At 38.2% G+C, this 20,645-nt stretch overlaps 1 protein-coding gene across 1 annotated transcript in view; it reads left to right on the top strand.

Annotated features, from left to right (window-relative positions):
• The window catches only part of MARCHF6 (membrane associated ring-CH-type finger 6), an 87,293-nt gene that overhangs the window by 44,992 nt on the left and 21,656 nt on the right, over window positions 1-20,645 (top strand). Inside the window, exons 11-22 of the mRNA XM_017888564.1 lie at window positions 2,607-2,665; window positions 3,894-3,974; window positions 4,217-4,285; window positions 4,373-4,447; window positions 5,235-5,369; window positions 7,411-7,530; window positions 8,970-9,070; window positions 12,766-12,903; window positions 14,239-14,443; window positions 17,312-17,381; window positions 18,340-18,521; window positions 20,127-20,261. Of these exons, the coding sequence (XP_017744053.1) occupies window positions 2,607-2,665; window positions 3,894-3,974; window positions 4,217-4,285; window positions 4,373-4,447; window positions 5,235-5,369; window positions 7,411-7,530; window positions 8,970-9,070; window positions 12,766-12,903; window positions 14,239-14,443; window positions 17,312-17,381; window positions 18,340-18,521; window positions 20,127-20,261 (1,370 nt within the window). The remainder of the gene's footprint in view (window positions 1-2,606; window positions 2,666-3,893; window positions 3,975-4,216; window positions 4,286-4,372; window positions 4,448-5,234; window positions 5,370-7,410; window positions 7,531-8,969; window positions 9,071-12,765; window positions 12,904-14,238; window positions 14,444-17,311; window positions 17,382-18,339; window positions 18,522-20,126; window positions 20,262-20,645) is intronic.

The raw sequence follows: 20,645 nt of genomic DNA, 5'->3' as shown, positions 1-20,645 counted from the left end.
TCTACATTGTGACGTGTAAAGCAGATGTCTTTAATAAGAAGCCATGTGGTGTAAGGGGCTTTGAATATTTGGACTGAGGATGAGACCAAAAATTGATTTCTGTATATTATGTGTAAAAGAGGAAGAGAAATTTACTTGTATTTTGTTAACAGTATTTCGGATATTTCCACTGATTTCTTAATTTTTAGTAGATACTCACAAAATTGCAGGTTTAATAGGAAGCTCATTCTTTGTTCCCCTTGCATATGGGGGTGTCTGTATGTTATTCTGCATTTATTTTCATTATGTGAAATAATTCATATATAGACTGAAACTGTTTTGATCTTGATTGTTTTTGAGAAAAAATGATCTATGGATTTAGGTCTTTACTCTTGCAGAAAAGCTTAATGCTAAATTAATGTTTGTAGAAACAGGTCACATTTAAAACATGAATTATACAAATAAGAACTCTAATTTATAGAAATCAAATCTAAGTAAAGCTTTTTCTAATCCAACCTCCTGAGCTTATACTGCGAAAAGAATTTTCTTAGTAAACTTATGTTTTTTTATATAGTTAGGATCTTTTGGAAATGAAACAAGTTTTCTTCCATTAGGAACATACTTTTTCTTTTAATCATTGGGATTAAACACCCTCCTGTTTTTTTCCTGCATGGGTTGCTCTCTTGGAAGGTTTTCTATAGGCAGTGTTTTGACTCTTGTGGTCATACGCTTTGCAGAAATATAATTTGACAAAGCTGTGGTCTTCCAGTAGAAGGTGACAATCCTGAGAAATTGTCCTTAATTTCAGGATGCCTTTCCATTAGTTTGTGTGTAATGGGATGGAAATCTATTGTCACAACTGGTGTTTAAGGTTAATAATTATTTAATACCTCTGCAAATAGAGTTAAAACTTATACCCTTCCCAGGGGCCTAGTTGAGTCGTCTCCAGATTGGGATATGAGAGCAAAATAGGCAAAATTCAACATACAGCTTTTTTTTCTTACCTTTTAAAATTTCTTCTGCTTTATATTACACACAATATGTTAGTAAACTAATACATATATATATAATTTATAAATAAATTTAAATACATTGGGAATACATGTTCAGAAAGATTCCTACCCATGAAATAGTGAGAAAGGGTTAGAGGCCAGATTCCTAGTAGGATCACTCTGACTTTTGTGATTGAGTTTCCCACTCCCCTGGTAATCTGTGCTGTCAATTTATTTCTACCATAAAGAAAAGATAACTGCATTTTATTACTAAGAATGAAGTAAAATTTAGCCAGAAAGACTTGAGGAAAAGAAGACTAAAATTCTTACTATAAAGATTTTAAAAGATTTTCATACTTAGCTATAATGCCATTATCTCACCTTACAAAATTATTAGAATTTAATATTTTCCAACAATCCATCATATTCAAACTTTCTGGGTTGTCCCTTGGATACCATTTTGCAGTTGGTTTCTTTGAATGAAGATCCAAATAAGGTCCACGTATTACTTTTAGTTGTTAAGTCATAAGTTATTAGTCTTTTAATCTAGAGTACTCTTCTCTTTGCTTCCCCCAACTCACCCTATTTGGCCATTGATTTGTTGCTGGGATTAGGTTAACTGTTCTTGCAGCATGTCGTGTTTTACATCTGTCCATCTGCTTCCCGGATGTCCTCTGCCTTTATCCTTTGTCTCCCATATTTCTCTTAAACTAGAAGTCAGATCTAAGGGCCTTAATTAGATTCAGGTTCAATACATCTGGGACAAATCCATCACTGGTTACACTGTGCCTATTAATAGTGTATGTGAGGAGCTGAGATACTTATGTTGGATTATCCACTTTTATCACTGGATTCAGGTTATATCAACCTGGGCCTCTAATCTTAGGTTTTATTTTTCCCTTTACCATTAGAAGATAATCTGTTGGGAGTGATATTTTAGTGTCTTACAGTGTTCCATCAACCTTCCACTTAATGATTTTTGTTAGCTCTTGATGGTCCTTGCCATAATCACTTACTGTGTTAGAGGTGGCAAAATGGTGATTTTTAAATTGTCATTTTTTACATTTTTTGGCTGACTTTTCTGTAAAGAAGAAGAAATTCTTATCAATTTGGGACTGTTCCGTCAACCTGAACCTGTTTGTCCAGGACAAGTAGGACAGATGCTCATTTTTTTCCCATTAATTTTAGTTTTCAGAATAAGGAATTGGCACATTAACTATTCCAGTTGGTGTGCTAACTGCTTCCAGAACTTGAAAGTGTTTTCTTTGATGTTGCTTTTACTCTTTTCATGATTATTATTTTGGGCTTTTCCTTTTTTGAGCATCATAAGCTAATGGATTTGTGTATGTTCAGTGTTTTTCCATCAGTTTTGGTCATTATTCTTTTTGATGCTCATATTCTCTTTTTGGCCTGTTTTCACAATGGTTTCTTTGTTGATTTGGCATGGCCTTATTAGACCTTAATAACTTGGTTGTTCTCTAGTTACAGAGAATGTCCTAGGCAGTATATTTTTAGCCTAATTCTGGAATCCTTCATTTCTCCAAGAAGCCCTGGTCCCTTTTAGTGGCGGATTGTAGTAGGAGTGTTCATTATTTTGATGTTGAAGTTTTCATTGAGTTTTTTCCCCCCTTTTAGCATTTTGCCCTTACCATATTGGTCATTTCTCCCTTGTTGGTTTGGGATTTGAAGAACACGTGAGTATAATACTTTTACAAAATTATTTTCATTCATTACCCCCAAATGTGATTATTAATCAATCAATCAAATAGTATTCTAAAGAGTTACATCATTTCTTAATTGGCATTATGCAAGGGAATAGTTAGGCAATACCGTCTCTTTTTTTTTTTTTTTAAATAACAGTGGCTCAAGAGTTAGTGGTCCTATTGCCAACTAATGAAAATGTGCTCTGAAATCCATTCAGCTGGGTGGGCCTGAGGCATCCTGGGGGAAAGTTTCCCACAGGCTGATTTTCCATCCATCTCAAGAACTTGTATGTTCACTTCTTTCCCTTTCAGCAGGTGCCCCCTGCTGAATTTAGAAAAGTAACAATATATCAATCAATTAAAAAAGGATAGACTATTTTGGAATGATGGGTTGTAGTGTTTTCTAGAGTGCTTTAGTTTTGACATTTTATCAGTATTCTCCAGAGTTAAAAAAATTTTGGAAGGATTATCATTTCTCTGTTGGGTCCCTAGAAGACTTTAGTCTTTTAAGGAAGAGCTGACTGTCTGGGATCATATGCTCAGTTTGTATATATAAGATCTGAGAGATCACATTCTGAAGTGTTCTAATATTTAGTACACCTCTGATTCTCACTGGTTGAGTGCAAGAACTTGAAAGGTTCAGATAAGTGTTTTGAAAATGTTTGACTTTCCAAACTATTGCCACTTGCTATCTGAAACTCAGGAATCAAAAAATACTGATAGGCATTGTTTGTTACACTTTCAAAATTCTTTCTGTAAGTTGAGAATGGGACAGATTTACAGAGCAAGGGAAACTTGAACAGTTTCTTCTAGTAGTAAGAAATGAGGTGGCTACGATATTACCCGGCTGGTGGGTGACTTGGGCAGTGTGCTCCTGCTTTCAGTGGTTAGCTTTTAGCAGATCTGCTTTACAGTGAGAGTAGAGGGCGGCTGTTGTATTACAGGGCTTTTGTTTTTGTAAAATATGATTCACTCTACTGTTATTTTGTCTCCTTGGGTAAAGTGTTGCTTAATTTTTCTTCATTTTTTAGTAATATGTAACAGTCAGTGAGAGAATTTGGTTTGCAGAGATGTCATCCAAAGGAGATTTTACAGTTGTTTTCTAGTTATAAATTGTCTCGACAGTTCTCTTCAGTCATTTTGATTGTTTAATATGGGAAAACTGGGGTGTAGGACATGTCGTAAAATTAAATTTTATTTAGTTTTTTCTTATTTCCAGGTCCAAGCATCTCATTTTGAAGGCCTAATCACAACCATAGTTGGGTATATACTTTTAGCAATAACACTGATAATTTGTCATGTATCCTTTAATGAACCAACTTGGGTGTTCACTAATGTTATTCATACCAAAGAACTCTTCATTAATGGTAAAACTTGTCTCTCCTTGTCCTCTTAGTAAAAGTTGTTGGTATTTGCAGTAAGGGTCAGTGGACAAAATGTGAAATAAATTAATTCTGTCAAAAAATACTAAATATTGGCTAAGTTGTTACCTGTTTCATTGTACTTTTAAATACTCAGTTTTTCCTTGACCTGATGCTGTAGGGCTTGGCAACTCTTGTGAAATTTCATAGATCTCGTCGCTTACTGGGAGTCTGCTATATTGTTGTTAAGGTAATTCCTGTTATAACTTAAAATTGGAAATGATTTCTCCTACATTTGGGTGATACCAATGACCTTTATCCTTTATTTTCTCTTAAGGTCTCTTTGTTAGTGGTGGTAGAAATTGGAGTATTCCCTCTCATTTGTGGTTGGTGGCTGGATATCTGTTCCTTGGTAAGTTGAGTATTATTGTATAATAGCATAATTTCAAGGCTTCAAAAAAGGAAGTTTTCAGCATGGGTTCTTTTTAAAGGAAAGTAAATATTTGATAATTTGCTTATTCTTTTGGCAAGTATAGAATCTTAATGTTAATTTTTCTTAAGTACCTGAGTTTTGAGGCTTTGTGCAAATTTTTTATGTCAGGACATTTTGGATGGAATCTTTCTATTAACTAGTGGAGAATTTTATTGCCCATTTTGCTCTCTTAAATTTTTATAGATAATGCCAACACATTATATACATAGAGTGATTTGATAAGGAAACTGTCTTTGTAGTAATAAATTTAACCCTAATCATTTGATTTAACTAAGATGCTCAGTCCTGATTATAATCTTTAATTGCTGTTAGTAATAATCAGTTTTTGATTTTTTCAAAAACGTTTTATGTATGGAAAAGCTGTCTTTGGTTCTGAGATAACATTTACCCTCCCATACCTTACTTTTAAAACTTCTCAAGAATGCAGACCTGTAACCAAGAAAAGAAGGTTTTATATTCATCAAAAATAGTTCTTTAATAGAGTCAATATTAATAAAGCTTTTACCAACTGGTTTATCATTCTTTATATTTGAAGCAGTAGCCAATCTTGTTTGTAGTTCTTTGTCACCGTGGAATGACGTTAAGTGAACTGCAGTTGTAGAAATTGTTCCTTGCATGCATATTGATTATTTCCTGGAAGATGAAAATGTTAATTTGGCAAATGTAGGGGGCACAGATCTCTCTTACCTGTCCTCTTTTGGCTCAGGAAATGTTTGATGCTACTCTGAAAGATCGAGAACTGAGCTTTCAGTCGGCTCCAGGTACTACCATGTTTCTGCATTGGCTAGTGGGAATGGTATATGTCTTCTACTTTGCCTCCTTCATTCTGTTACTGAGAGAGGTGAGTCCACAGGGAAATGCTGATGCTATACATTTGTAAAAAGGACTTTTGCTTTCACCACCAGTCATGTCTCAAAGGCTATGATGATTTCCTACCTAAATCATATTCTCTACTATTTTATTCTAAGAGGGAATAACTTACAGGGGACTTTGACTTAATTGCTTTTAACTTTTTCAGTTGTTTGTCTCCATAATTGGCAGTTTTAATATTTCTAAGTTTGAAAGATGATTCAACTGAGGAAAAAAATAAGAGTACTCATTTTATCATACTTTGTATATACTTTAGCCATCCTCTAATACAGATTCTTGGAATTTTGTGTGATGTGAGTGTGTCTCAGACCTCAAGGAACTGTAATGATGGAAATAACCAAAAGGATATGGTTTTGCAGGATCGGATATTTCAAGTCACTTTGATTTAGGCACCTTAAGTATAGAATTACAATGAGGGTCCTTTATGATTCCAATTCACTGGCCTGATGGGTTACCTTTATTTATTTATTTATTTATTGATTGATTGATACTGAGTCTTGCTCTGTTGCCCACGCTGGAATGTAGTGCCATGATCTCGGAACCTCCGCCTCCTGAGTTCAAGCGATTCTCCTGCTTGAACCTCCCAAGTAGCTGGGACCATTCCCGGCTAATTTTTGTATTTTTAGTAGAGACAGGGTTTTACCATGTTGGCCAGGCTGTTCTTGAACTCCTGACCTCAAATGATCTGCCCACCTTGGCCTCCCAAAGTGCTTGGATTACAGATGTGATCCACTGTGCCTGGCCTGATACCTTTATTAATCCTATTTTTGGAATCTGGTTCTAAGTGATTTGAAGATGATGAAAGCAGATGAGTATTTCATTAATGTACATCTTAAGCTCAGTCGTTCCCCAAATAGTGAATACTCACTGTGTGCCAGACACTATCCTGTATTGTGGGGTATCAGTGAGAAACAAAGGCAGAATTCCTGTTCTCCTCAATTTTATAGCCTGAAAATGAATACAGCATTGAAAATGTCAGCTTACACGGAGACTGGTGATGGAGATGTGCAGGGTGTGGAGGAGCAGGTTGACAATTCCAGTGGGAACAGAACAGAAAAGCACAAAGACTGAATGCTGCTCTTCGTGTACTTTGTTCTTTGAAAGATTGGAGGAAGAGGAGGAGGGGTCAGGGGCCAAAGCATTCTCCTGAATCATACAGTATAATTTCAGTAAATTCTCTTGGTAACTAAAGCTTTTATTCTTTCTTTGAAATAAATGATTGAGAACTGAAGCAAGTACAGAAATGTGTTTCTTAAAAATGTAATTGTATGTGAACTCCAGATTACTTCATTAAGTGAATACAATGCTTCATAATGATTTTTTTCATTTTGTCAATGTGGTGGTTTTTGTTGATATAAAATTTTAGTATTTGGAACTTAGAACCTTAGAAATCACACACTGTAACCCCCTTGTTTAGGAGATGGAGAATAGAAGTTTGGGTAGATTAGATGCGTTACAGAGGGTAACTCAGTGAGTTTGGACCACATAGGACTAGTACCCAGACTCCTCCTTTACCCCATCACCTACAGCCTCTTGGGTGATGATTTTCATTCACAGGGGGAAGGCATAGATAGTAAAATGAAGACACTGAGGCTGTAGGGTTTCTTAATTAAGATAACTCTGTGGAAGTGTAAGACTGAAATTCAGACCTTCTATTTAGGACATTTATAAATTGCAACATAACCCTTTTACGATAGTAATGGTTGTATTTATTTTTCATCTCAGAGGTCTAGATTTCTTGACACATTTTGACCCAATGAGTGGTTTTTTTGTTTTGTTTTGTTTTGTTTCCAGTGAATGCTGATGTCAAAGGACATCATCAGACACAGGGTAGTTTTCATAAAGATTCTGGTTTAGGAACTTACTTTCCTAGGAATACCGAATACATTTTCTGGGGCCCACTTTAGTTGCCAGAATAATTTTAAGTGCTTATTTTTCTGTTAATGTTTTAGCTCATATATAGAATTTGAAGACATTGGTGAATATTTATAGTATTTAAAATGTATTTGCAGGTACTTCGACCTGGTGTCCTATGGTTTCTAAGGAATTTGAATGATCCAGATTTCAATCCAGTACAGGAAATGATCCATTTGCCAATATATAGGCATCTCCGAAGATTTATTTTGTCAGTGGTAAGAAGATGTTTCCATTGTTTTTTTGAATAAAGTATGCTAACCTATAGTTTTGTTTAGGTTTTTTTTTTTCCAGTTCTCAAGCGGGCTGATAAGAGTATATTGAATAATACAGTTATCTAAGCCTGTGGTATTCAGTTGTCAAGTAGCTGTTTTATTGGTTACTTGGTTAAAATAAATATGTAAAAAGATATTTACTAAGAGGAAGATACTTTCTTGTTCTATCATAGTATAATTCAGGGGTCCCTATCCCCCATGTTTTGGCTGGGTACTGGTCCATGTCCTGTTAGGAAATGGCTGCACAGCAGGAGATGGGCAGCGGGCAAGCAAGCATTACCACCTGAGCTCCACCTCCTGTCAGATCAGCCTTGGCATTAGATTCTCATGGGAGCGTGAACCATATTGGGAACTGTGAGTGCGAGGGATCCAGGTTGTGTGCTCATTTTAAGAATCTAATGCCTGATGATCTGAAGCAGAACAGTTGCATCCTGAAACCCCTTGGAAAACTGTCTTCCATGAAACTGGTCCCTGGTGCCAAAATGGTTGGGTACCACTGGTATGATTGATTGCTGAATTACGGTTGTCTGAATTATGTTTAATTTGCATTGAAGCAATGGAGACTTATTACTGGCTTGTAAATTAAACTCTTAACAGAAGCATGTCATAGTTTCCCCACCTGGAAGAAGAAATTACATAGTTAAATCTAATTTCTTTCTTTCTTTCTTTCTTTTTTTTTTTTTTTTTGAGATGGAGTTTTGGTCTGTCACCCAGGCTGGAATGCAGTGGTACGATCTCGGCTCACTGCAACCTTCACCTCCGGTTTCAAGTGATTCTCGTGCCTCCACCTCCCAAGTAGCTGGGATTACAGGCGCCCACCAGCACGCTCAGCTAATTTTTTGTACTTTTGGTAGAGACGGGGTTTCACTGTGTTGGCTAGGCTGGTCTTGAACTCCTGACCTAGTGATTCACCCGCCTTGGCCTCCCACAGTGCTGGGATTACACCCAGCCGTAAATCTAAGTTTTTCTAAAATAAAATTCTTAAAGTAACATTATGTCCTTTGAAAGCTTTTGTAGCCATTTACATGAGGTCAAGTCTTAGATAGCTGTTACAAGTGATTTATTAAGTTGCAGGCATTTCTGCTGCTTCATTTTAAGTTTCTATCTCATTTCTTAGGTAGCAAGCGGTGATTATCCTTTGTGGCTTCCGTTTTAGCATTTGTGTCCTAGATGGGAGGTCCTTACAGGAAGAAGGGCAGGCATCTTAGGAAAACATTTTTATACAAAATGACTCAGGGATAATGTGTAGAGTGGGAACCACTTGGGTTTTGAGTAGATACAGGCCTGGACTGCATGTTGCTTGACTGTGTTCAGAAGTCTGCCTGTCTTGCACAGGAGTGATTGACTCTTATAGTGGTGTCATACCCTGTTTCCTTCTGCAGATTGTCTTTGGCTCCATTGTCCTCCTGATGCTTTGGCTTCCTATACGTATAATTAAGAGTGTGCTGCCTCATTTTCTTCCATACAATGTCATGCTCTACAGGTAAGTTTTAAAAATTCAGAATAGCTTTACTAATTTATCTCTGTTAGGGATTTGATATTCAGATTACATTAAACATTAAAAACACTTCTTACAGATAACTGGAAATCATCTGACAGTTAAATATTGCCTTATTCTACCTTTTTTTTATTATTTTAAAATTAAGCTTAATGTTTAAAAAATTTTCTGGACCTTTTCCACTTTGCATAAATTTTGCCTTATTCTGGATCACATAAGCATTAGTAGTTGCATTTTCTAAAGGAAGATGTTTATTTTTTCTGCACATAAAGTATGCATTTACACAGCATTAAAATGTTTTACCATACCTAAGGAGAGTGTATTAGCATCATCTTTATTTTGAAAAGCATATTATGAAGAATAAAGCCAGAGTTGCACATTTAATTACTAAAAATAGGGTACAAAGCTTGTAGATAGAAAATCTTTTTTGCTTTAAAATCTTACGTGGGCTAAGGCTGGGCGCGGTGGCTCAAGCCTGTAATCCCAGCACTTTGGGAGGCCAAGGCGGGTGGATCATGGGGTCAGGAGATGGAGACCATCCTGGCTAACACGGTGAAACCTCATCTCTACTAAAATACAAAAACAAAATTATCCAGGTGTGGGGGCGGGCGCCTGTAGTCCCAGCTACTTGGGAGGCTGAGGTGGGAGAATGGTGTGAACCCAGGAGGCGGAGCTTGCAGTGAGCCAAGATTGTGCACTCCAGCCTGGGTGACAGAGTGAGACTCTGTCTCTTAAAAAAAAAAAAAAAAAAAAAATGGGTCGGCTGGGCATGGTGGCCCACGCCTGTAATCCTAGCACTTTGGGAGGCCAAGGTGGGCGGATCACCTGAGATTGGGAGTTTGAGACCAGCCTGACCAACATGGAGAAACCCTGTCTCTACTAAAAATACAAAAAAATCAGCTGCGCATGGTGGCACACGCCTGTAATCTCAACTACTTGGGAGGCCGAGGCAGGAGAATCACTTGAACCCAGGAGGCAGAGGTTGCGGTGAGCCGAGATCATGCCATTGCACTCCCGCCTGGGCAACAAGAGTGAAACTCCATCTCAAAAAAAAAACTAAAGCCATCCGGAAACCTACCACTACCGGTAATCTCTACCACTCATTCTGTATGCTCTTTAGGGATTTGTGTTATCCCCATAGTCGTTATCCCAATTGCAGGCAAATTGGATTCTTTCCTCAAGTTTACTTCTAATAAGTCTTTAAAGTATTGTCAATTCTAATTTCTTAAAATCTCTTACTAATGTAACTTGATTTGCCATTTACTAACTAATTTAGGCCTTCCTCTTGCTCTCCATTCATCTGCAACACCTCTGCCTCTAGATTTTCTAGAACTTTGATTATCTTACCCCTGTGTTTAAAAGTTGTCAGCATTTCCTCTGTAATCTATGTGATATCTACACCATTTAGAATAAGATGCAAGGCTTGGCATAATCTCATGTTGCGTTTTCAGCATCTTGTGTCAGCATTGACTGACTTGAATTTTTTTAATTGTGCTATACTGCCATTGAGGCTCCCCTGATTTACTTAGCTGTTTGTCTTTTTCTGTCTGTTTACAATAATTTTCTTGTCCATGTTTGAGTGGCAAGCATTTGATACTCTTTTTAAAATCCAGATTAAGGTTTTTAAATTTTATTTTTTATGAGAAAGAGTCTCGCTGTGTCATCCAGGCTGGAGTGCAGTGGTGTGATCATGGCTTACTGCAGCCTCAACCTCCTGGGCTCAGGTGATCTTCCCACTTCTGCATCCTGAGTAGCTGAGAGTACAGGTGCAAGCCACCACACATGGCTAATTTTTGTATTTTTTGTGGAGACCAGGTTTCACCATGTTGCCTGGGCTGGTCTTGAACTCCTGAGCTCAAGTCATCTGCCTGCCTCAGCCCCCCAAAGTGTTAGGATTACAGGCATGAGCCACTGTGCCTGGCCATCATTCCATTCTTTAAAATCGTCTTCATCATTGTATTTCTTTTTATAGCATTTGTTAAATTACTTTACAAATACGTATTGTTTTATCCAAGATGACTGAAATCATGTCTTATTTAGGTGTTTTCTCTCTCTTTTTTTTTTTTTTAATTTAAAAAAATATTTTGTGGAGACAGGGTCTGACTATGTTGCCCAGCTGGTCTTGAATTCCTGGCCTCAAGCAATCCTTCCACTTTGGTCACCCAAAGTGCTGGGATTATAGGTGTGAGCCACTGCGCCTAGCCTCTTATTTGGATCTTAATGCTTTGCATAGGAACATGATTATTCAAAGATAAAAGCTTTATTGTACACAGAGTAAAATCTCAAATTTGTATTTTATTAAATTAGAATTGGAAAATACTTATATCCTGATTCTTTAAAGTAGCAGAAAAAATACCAGTAAGTAGTTTAAAATGCAGCATCAGTTTATGACTTTTAAAATCGTTACTCTTTTGTGATAAAACTTTATTTTTCTACACTTAGTACTTTTATAGATTTGGAGGATTTCTTACCTTTTAGTTCATGTATAGTGTGTATGATTCCAGTCATAAGAGAACCAGGAAACACACACAGGTTCAGCTTTATATGTTGTTGGGATAAACCCATTGTGGTGATCAGTTATACATAGAAGGTTAGCAGAGTTTTTGTGCCATAGCAGTATTTAGTTCATTCATCCATTAAACAAAATCGAGAGCTCTTATATGCCGGGTGCTTTTCAGTGTGCTAGGGACATAACAGTGAAAAAAACAGAATCAAGAAAACATCCTGCTCCAGTAGAGCTTGCATTTTAATGGTGGAGATGGATATTAAAATAGATGAAATATACAGTGATGCCAGTGGTCGTAAGTGCTATGGGGGAAAATTCAAGTTGGGAAAAGGGATAGAGAGTGGGCAGGATAGGATTACAGTTTAGGAGGAGTGACTGGTAAAGACCTGAGGGGGTGACAGTTGAGGAAAGTCCTGAAGGAGTTGAGAGAGTGAGCCACATGGATCCCTGAAGGCAGAATATTCTTGCAGAAAGTAGGTGCAGTGGCACCCAGGTCTGTTTGAGGACCTGCAGGGAGGCAGGTTTGTCTGCAGTAGAAAGAGGAAGGCAAAGAATTGGCCCTGAAGTCAGGTCATGGAGAAAGAGTCTTGTAGGACATAAGCACTTTGGCTTTTACTTGAGTGAATTGAGGAGCTCTTGGAAAGCTTTGAGCAAAGGAGTGATCTAACTTAGGTTTAAAGAGGATCATTCTGACTGCTATGATGAGAGGAAACTGGGTTGGAGTGGCTGGGTCAGAAACAGGAAGCCAGCTGGGAGGATAATATGGTGATCCTGGTGAGAGGTGAGGGTGGCAGAGATGAAGGGGAGGTAGCGGTGGAGGCCATGAGAAATTTTTAGGTTATTGTTAAGGTACAGTCAAAAGGATTCTCTAGCTGTTTGGATGTGAGGTGTAAAAGGAAGGAGTGACCTTTTGTGTAACATGCTACTAATGTAGCAAGTGAGGAGAGAACCAAGACCTACCTATCAGTTTAGCAAAATGAAAGTCATTGGTGACCCTTATCAGAAACAATTTGGTGGAGTTTGTGGGGAAAGCCTCACTGAGTTGGAGAGAGAATGAAAGGAGGGGTAATAAAGACAGTAAGTTTATTAGACTCTTAAGAAGTTTTGTTGTAATCCCATTAAATAGTAGTCATATGCAAAATACAAGTCACATTATCAATCCTGGCTCTTTCAGTGATGCTCCAGTGAGTGAACTGTCCCTCGAGCTGCTTCTGCTTCAGGTTGTCTTACCAGCGTTACTTGAACAGGGACACACGAGGCAGTGGCTGAAGGGGCTTGTGCGAGCGTGGACTGTGACCGCCGGATACTTGCTGTGAGTATGAGCAGCTGACTTCTTGGACGTGCATGTCATTTGTGACTATGGAATAACCTTTCTGGAAAAAGTATGTAGAAAAATTAGTTTAATAAAAGACAATTTAGTAATACTTGCAAGTGCATATGATACTTCTAAATAAAAAAATTTTTTTTGTCATTGTCCATCCTTTCATGGAGAATATATGCATTATTTTTGCCCTCTTATAGAAGTTTGCTGCTGGTCCAGCTTTCATGGAGTAAATGTCTTTTTTTTTAGTGCATTAAAAACAAACCAGTTTACCTTTATTTAGACCAACTAACTTACCTTTGTTTAGTGCTCATAACCTGGTAAATGGGTTCTTCTCAGATTTGATTTCTCAATCTTTTAGTGAACATGTTGCATTTGTTTTCTTTTTTCAAGCTTTATATACTCTATTTATTTAAAAGTTGAATCTTTAAAAATTTTTCAGTTTGGCATCTTGTAGGTATCTTAAAGATGAAGTACAGATTTGGTTATATTTGCTTGAACATCTGTCCTTCTCTAACTGCTTCCCCCAGTCTCATTTTTGACTTAACTGATTTATAGCTTGGAGGTTTTCCAAATTTATAGCTTGTAGCTACATGTTGCAGTAGTCATCTGTAGAGAAGATAAGTTTTTCTTTCCCTCCTGTAGATCCTTAACAATATTGTACATTGTAAGTATGCACTTACACCTTGTGCTTGTAAGTACTTACATTTTGTACTTACAAGTGTACTTGTAAGTATCTTGTACATTGTACTTTTTTCTTTCAGTTGTTGATTTCTTCTCAGATACTGGCTGAAGAAAACATAAAATAGGTTGAACTTATGGGGTATTCTACAAGTTAATTAACATTAAATTTAGAAAGGTTTAATTTAAAGCAGGTACGAACATTTAGACCAAAATGAGGTAATAGTGTACAAATTCTGTATCGTACATTTTCTGCGCTTAGTAGTAGATATGAAGAAAATGGCCGGGCGCGGTGGCTCAAGCCTGTAATCCCAGCACTTTGGGAGGCCGAGGCGGGTGGATCACGAGGTCAGGAGATCAAGACCATCCTGGCTAACATGGTGAAACCCTGTCTCTACTAAAATACAAAAAACTAGCCGGGCGTGGTGGCGGGCGCCTGTAGTCCCAGCTACTCGGAGGCTGAGGCTGGAGAATAGTGTGAACCCGGGAGGCGGAGCTTGCCGTGAGCTGAGATCGCGCCACTGCACTCCAGCCTGGGCGACGCAGCGAGACTCCGTCCCAAAAAAAATGAAGAAAATGAGTGTCATGTCTGCCATTTTATTGTGACCTGAAGTAAGACTTGTTACTGATGTAATTTTTGCACAGGGATCTTCATTCTTATTTATTGGGAGACCAGGAAGAAAATGAAAACAGTGCAAATCAACAAGTCAACAATAATCAGCATGCTCGAAATAACAATGCTATTCCTGTGGTGGGGGAAGGCCTTCATGCAGCCCACCAAGCCATACTCCAGCAGGGAGGGCCAGTTGGCTTTCAGCCTTACCGCCGACCTTTAAATTTTCCACTCAGGGTAGGTACTATACAGACTTAATCACATATAGAGGTTTTTTGTTTTTTTGTTTTTCAAATTGCTGTTGAGAATTGGTGCTGTTAGCATGCAGTCCTCTGTATAGACATGTTCCACATTTTATTACCCTCATTATGTAATGTAAATGATCAGGTAAGTTTATCAAATTTTAGAGATAAGTCACAGAGTTGGGATTCCCTCGGCTCTTGCTCCCTATTTAAGAGGAGAAGACTCTACAGTAATTAAGAAACTAACGTTATTGATACATTTCAACAATGTCAGGAACTAGAATGGGCATTTTGATGTTCTCTCATTTAATCTTCACTCAAATACTGTAAAAGTATAGGCGATAATTTCATGTTTATAGCTGAGGAAACTGAAGGCAGTATTCGTTAAGAATGTGCCTATTCCATGTTCTTTAAACTAGCAAGTGATCAATCTTTGTGCAACTCAGAATTTTGTCAGAAATGTAAGCTGATGACTGCTATATGATTACAGTGAAGTCATCCTTCATTTATATCAAGTCTGTTATTTTTAAATGCCCTTTAATAATGACATGGGCTTGTGAATCTGATCATTTTAAAACGTGGGCAGGTTATTTAACCTCTCAGCCTCACATTTCTTTTTTTGTAAAAATAGTCATTATTATACCTTTGTATATTACTGTAGGTCACATGTTCAGTCATTCAGCAAACATGTCTTAAGTGTCTATGATTGATATTTTCAGTGTCTGTGAGGATATAGAGAGCATACATGGTCTTTGCTCAGAAAGAGCTTACAGTCTAAGAGATGAGAAAGGCAGTGGCAGATTTGGGTTCTTATGCTGGATGTTTACAGTGGGTGCTGTGACTCAGAACCACGCATTCTTAATATGGGCCCAAAGGAATCTTCCTAGAATAGGTGGTGCCTGAACTGTCTTAAACATTGAGAGACCTGGCAGAGAATGAAATAAAGGAAGTGGGAAAGACATTCCAGGAATATTTCAGGACTGGGGCACATTAGGCATGGTGCGCTTGGAATTGCAGATAAGGGAGTTGTGTTGTTTTGTTTTTGAGACAGGGTCTTGCTCTGTTGCCCAGGCTGGGGTGCAGTGTTGCGATCACAGTTCACTGTAGCCTTAACCTTCTGGGTTCAGGTGATCCTCCCATCTACTCAGCTGTCCAGTTAGCTGGGACCACAGGTACATGCCACTACACCCAGCTAATTTTTATATTTTTTATTGAAACGGGGTTTTGCTATGTTGACCAGTCTGTTCTCAAACTCCTAGTTCAAGCAGTCTGCCTGCCTCGGCCTCCCAAAGTACTGTATTACAGGTGTAAGCCACTGCACCTGGCCTAATTGAATATATTTAGAGGGTGAGGTGTATGTCCAGGAGAGGTGAGGAACAAGGGGAGAGATGAGGGGCCACCAGAGTGGTGAGGGATAAGGTCGGGAAGAGGTGAGGGACAAGAGGAGTGGTGGGAGGAACCAGATAATGGAGCACCTTGAGCACCCTCTGCACGAGTCCACACTCACTGAATTGTTCTTCTACTCCTTTATCCCCTTGAGGGGTGTATCTCTTCCTGATTCTGTGGCTTATTCTAGAGGACTTTGCTGCATAACCCTGAGGAAAGCATGAAGGTCATCTTTTCCTTTATCTCTTAATAGCAGACCTCATAGTCAGCTCCCTTTTTTTTCCCCTTCGTCTTTACTCAGCTCTCTCGCCTCTCCAGAGACAAAAAAAAGGCCTTCTGAGCAACAGTTACTTTCTGGCCAGATCAGAGACAGTATCAATAAATGACTTTTCAGGCAGTTAGAGCCGACAAAGCCGCGGAGTCTCGTGGGTTTTGTCATCTGTCCTTTTCAGGCTTCCCTCCAGAGCTCTGCCCTCTGGTCTTGTGGAGATGAACCTGGTAAGCTAGCAGGCAAGCCACAGTTGCTGCCTTTCTGCTCAGGGAAACTGGTTTCATCCTCTCTGTGTGATCACTTTTTATCTGCACTTCTGTATTAATCTGTTTTCACACTGCTAATAAATACCTGAGACTGGGTAATTTATAAAGGTATGAGGTTTAATTGACTCATAGCGTTCACATGGCTGGGGAGGCCTCACAATCATGGCAGAAGGTGAATGATGAGCAAAGTCATGTCTTACATGGCAGCAGGCAAGAGAGCTTGTGTAGAGGGACTCCCATTTATACAACCATCAGATCTGGTGAGACTTATTCACTACCATGGGAACAGTATGGGGGAAACTGCCCCATGATTCAGTTATCTCCATCTGGCCCTTCCCTTGACACCTGGGGATTATTACAATTCAGGGTGAGATTTGAATGGGGATGCAGTCACACCGTATCAACTTCTCAGTACAGAAGCACCACTTTATATGGCTATTTACATTTCGATTTAATTAAAATTAAATAAAGTTAAAAATTTCGTTACTCATTTACACTAACCACATATCAAATGCTCAGCCACATGTGGCCTAGTGGCTACTGCATTGAGCAGTGCAGATCTAGACATTTCTGTCATCATAGAACATTCTAATTGGATAGCACTGTTATTTGATTAAAAGGTGAATGTTTTTAATTTGTAATGTTTTATTTTAATAACAAGGGAAAATTTAAGCTGAATTAAAATGTTCTCTGATTAAAACATGTATTTGCCATTTACTTGTGGGATGTATCTGATTATGTGAGAATGGATACTTATTTACATTTTGGCTTAAATCATAGGTAATTTTACTGAAAATATAAATTTTATGTGAAATTGCAGGAAACCTGGCAACACAAATATAGACGATTTCTTTTTAATGGGAAGATTGTGTTGATTCTTTGATAAAATACATTGAGCTCATGTTCCCTATTTATGCACTCTTTATGTTTTACCTTGCAGATCTTTCTGTTGATTGTCTTTATGTGTATAACATTACTGATTGCCAGCCTCATCTGCCTTACTTTACCAGGTATGAGCTTGTGCTAGCCTTCAGCTAATAGCATCATTAAGGTTATTTATTTAGCTACTTGACAGAGTCTTGCTCTGTTCCCCAGTCCGGAGGGTAGTAGTGTGATCATAGCTTATGGCAACCTTGAACTACTGGGCTCAAGCAATCCTTCCGCCTCAGCTAGGTCTATAACTCCATTTAGGAATTCAAAAATTAGAGTACCATATTAGGAAGACAATCTGTAGGAAAAAATACACTGGAAATTTGGGTCTTGCTGTTCTCTCTAGCCTATTGAGAAGTAATCACGTAAAGTAAGTTACTGAATTATGTAAATGATCTTACCCAAGTGATCGTTGTGGGATGCTGTAGAGTTTATTCTGAACAACTTTTTGTATGAGGCCCTCCCTTAGACTACTCTCAAATCCATTTTTCACATTCCAGTATATTCAGATAGTCTTAACTGTTTCTAAGAAAATTAATACGGTATTCTTTGATTATTGTGCTTTAAAATGTTACTGTGCCCACTCATTAAAATAAGCTTAGTTTTCTGTCTTGATGAATGAGCCAATTGGAAGAAGGTTACTCTAAATTATTTGTAATGTTTCTAAATATTGAAAGTAATTCCCCACTTTTGTCCTATTATTTGCGTAACAGTTTCATTTGGTGATAAAAACAATGAAAACATTAATTCCCTCAAAAGCTTTTATATACCTAAAAGAACAAGTAATTGGCATGACAAATCAGAGTGTGTCCCAGTAGAGCTCACCTCCATTGAACTTAACCTAGTTTTGGTTGTGATTTCATGAAATCGTGCACTCTTTAGACGTTGTGGTTTTTGTCTTTTGTTTTTTTGATGAAGACATTGATATATCGAATGTGATATCTTTTTCCTAATGTGAAAATACTAACAGAACAACGTGAAGATTACAATTCTCTTTACCTAGCCACATGTCTCATTTATCAGCTTTTCTATTTTCAGTATTTGCTGGCCGTTGGTTAATGTCATTTTGGACGGGGACTGCCAAAATCCATGAGCTCTACACAGCTGCTTGTGGTCTCTATGTTTGCTGGCTAACCATAAGGGCTGTGACGGTGATGGTGGCATGGATGCCTCAGGGACGCAGAGTGATCTGCCAGAAGGTTAAAGAGTGGTCTCTCATGGTATGTGCTTGTAATAAAAGACTGATCTTGTCTGTTAGGAATAGTGAATATTTTTCCAGTCATCTTAAATTTTTTTTTTTGGCACATTTATTTCCTTACTATATTGTTTCAAGAGAGTTGATTTTTTGAATTAGAAGGAATATTCTTTTAAGATAGTGGCTTTCTGGTTCATTCCTGTTCTGAGTCCTACATTCAGATGTATTTGAGGTTTAAAAGAAAAACAGACCGGGCACAGTGGCTTATGCCTGTAATCCCAGTACTTTGGAAAGCTAAGGTGGGAGGCTTGCTTGAGCCCAGGAGTTTGAGACCAGCCTGGGCAACAAAGCAAGACCCCATCTGTGTTTTTAAAAGTATATGTATATAACATATTTTTACTGGATCACTTAGTAGCATGTTTTTCTTTATTCTCGGGTATGCACATACCCACACACGCTTATATTACTTACTTAGGGGCCTTACTGGACACTTTGTAACATTATTGCTCTCAGTAACACATTTGACTGCCACAAATATAGGATTAAAAAAAAATAACTAAGATGATTATCTGAGTGCAGTGATTTATGTCTGTACATGTGTAATGTTGGCTGCAGCTGGTAACTATGTTTAGGTTACTGCTTACACCTTTTCATTTGTATAATCAACTCTAATTTTGTATCAGTTTATGTTTTGATTTTGATTTCATTAGAAGTTTAATATCCATTTAATATTAATGTTGAAGAAAATATAAAATCCATTTTATAGTGAGAGATTCATTATATATTATGGAGGGGTTTAATTGCTATTTAATCCATAAGATAATGAGGCACTTAACCGTATTTAAAATACAGAATCCAACTAATTCCACTTTTCATTTGATAGTCTTCCATATTATTAGAAAGTGCTGTGTAGAGAAACAAGTACTTTGTCTTCCACACACATCATATTTAGTCTCTTGCTGAAACAGGTGTGTTTTCTGAGGCCACCTGAAGTAAAAGAGAGGTCATCAGGATCCAAGGCCACTTTAAATCATTTTTTTTGCTCAGAATTTCATCATTACTCTTTTATAATGTCTCCTGTCTGTGTCAGCTTTATTTTCATTTTGCCATTTAGTCCAGTTGCTAGAGCTGCACTGTCTGGTATACTAGTCATGTGGCTAAATGGCTACCATATTTGACAGATACAGGGCATTTCTATTAGTATGGTAAGTTCCACTGGACCATGTTGTCCTTTGAGGGAGCCAGTTTGATCAGCTTTATTAATTACTTTAGGATTGTGCAGAGCCCCTCCTATATACCAGTCCACCTCAAGGTTCACAGATCAGCCTGTGTATGGGTGGGCCACTGTTGGAGCAGGGGCCCTGGCCAGTCGGTGGCTTTTCTTGAGCAAACGGAAACCTAGTCCTGAGAATTGGATTGTGAGAAAAAACAGCCCAGCCACCTGTGTGCTTTTTATGTAAGAGACTTGAGCACCTGCAGATTTTCTGGGTCCTAAAACCAGTCCCTGTGGATACTGAGAGATGACTGTGGTTGCTCTGCTAGGCATCAGTCTCAAACCTCAAAATGGAAATAGAGTTTGGCTCAGTCAGAAAGATCCTCTTCAATGATATGATCTCCTGTTTCCTGATAGATCATGAAGACTTTGATAGTTGCGGTGCTGTTGGCTGGAGTTGTCCCTCTCCTTCTGGGGCTCCTGTTTGAACTGGTCATTGTTGCTCCCCTGAGGGTTCCCTTGGATCAGACTCCTCTTTTTTATCCATGGCAGGTAAATGTATGTCTTTTGTTCATGTTATTTCATTAAGGATTTGGGATCAGAAAATAATCCAAGCCGGGCATGTCTCTCACGCCTGTAATCCTAGCACTTTGAAGGGAGGCCGAGGTGGGAGGACTGCATGCACCCAGGAGTTCGAGACCAGTCTGGGGAGGATGGCAAGACCTAGTCTCTATAAAAAATTGGCTCATGCGTCTGGTCCCAGCTTCTTGGGAGGCAAAGGTGGGAGGATCGCTTGAGCCCGGGAGGTTGAGGCTGAAGTAAGCTGTGTTCATGCCACTGCACTGTAGCCTGGGCAACAGAGTGAGCGTCTGTCTCAAAATAAAATAAAAAAAAATTTTTTTAATTATTTAATTTTTTAAATATTTAATTATGATA

This window comes from Rhinopithecus bieti, unplaced genomic scaffold (assembly GCF_001698545.2).
Source record: "Rhinopithecus bieti isolate Rb0 unplaced genomic scaffold, ASM169854v2 scaffold_17184, whole genome shotgun sequence".
In the NCBI taxonomy this organism is placed as follows: Eukaryota; Metazoa; Chordata; class Mammalia; order Primates; family Cercopithecidae; genus Rhinopithecus; species Rhinopithecus bieti.
This window is presented reverse-complemented; position numbering and strand designations above follow the sequence as displayed.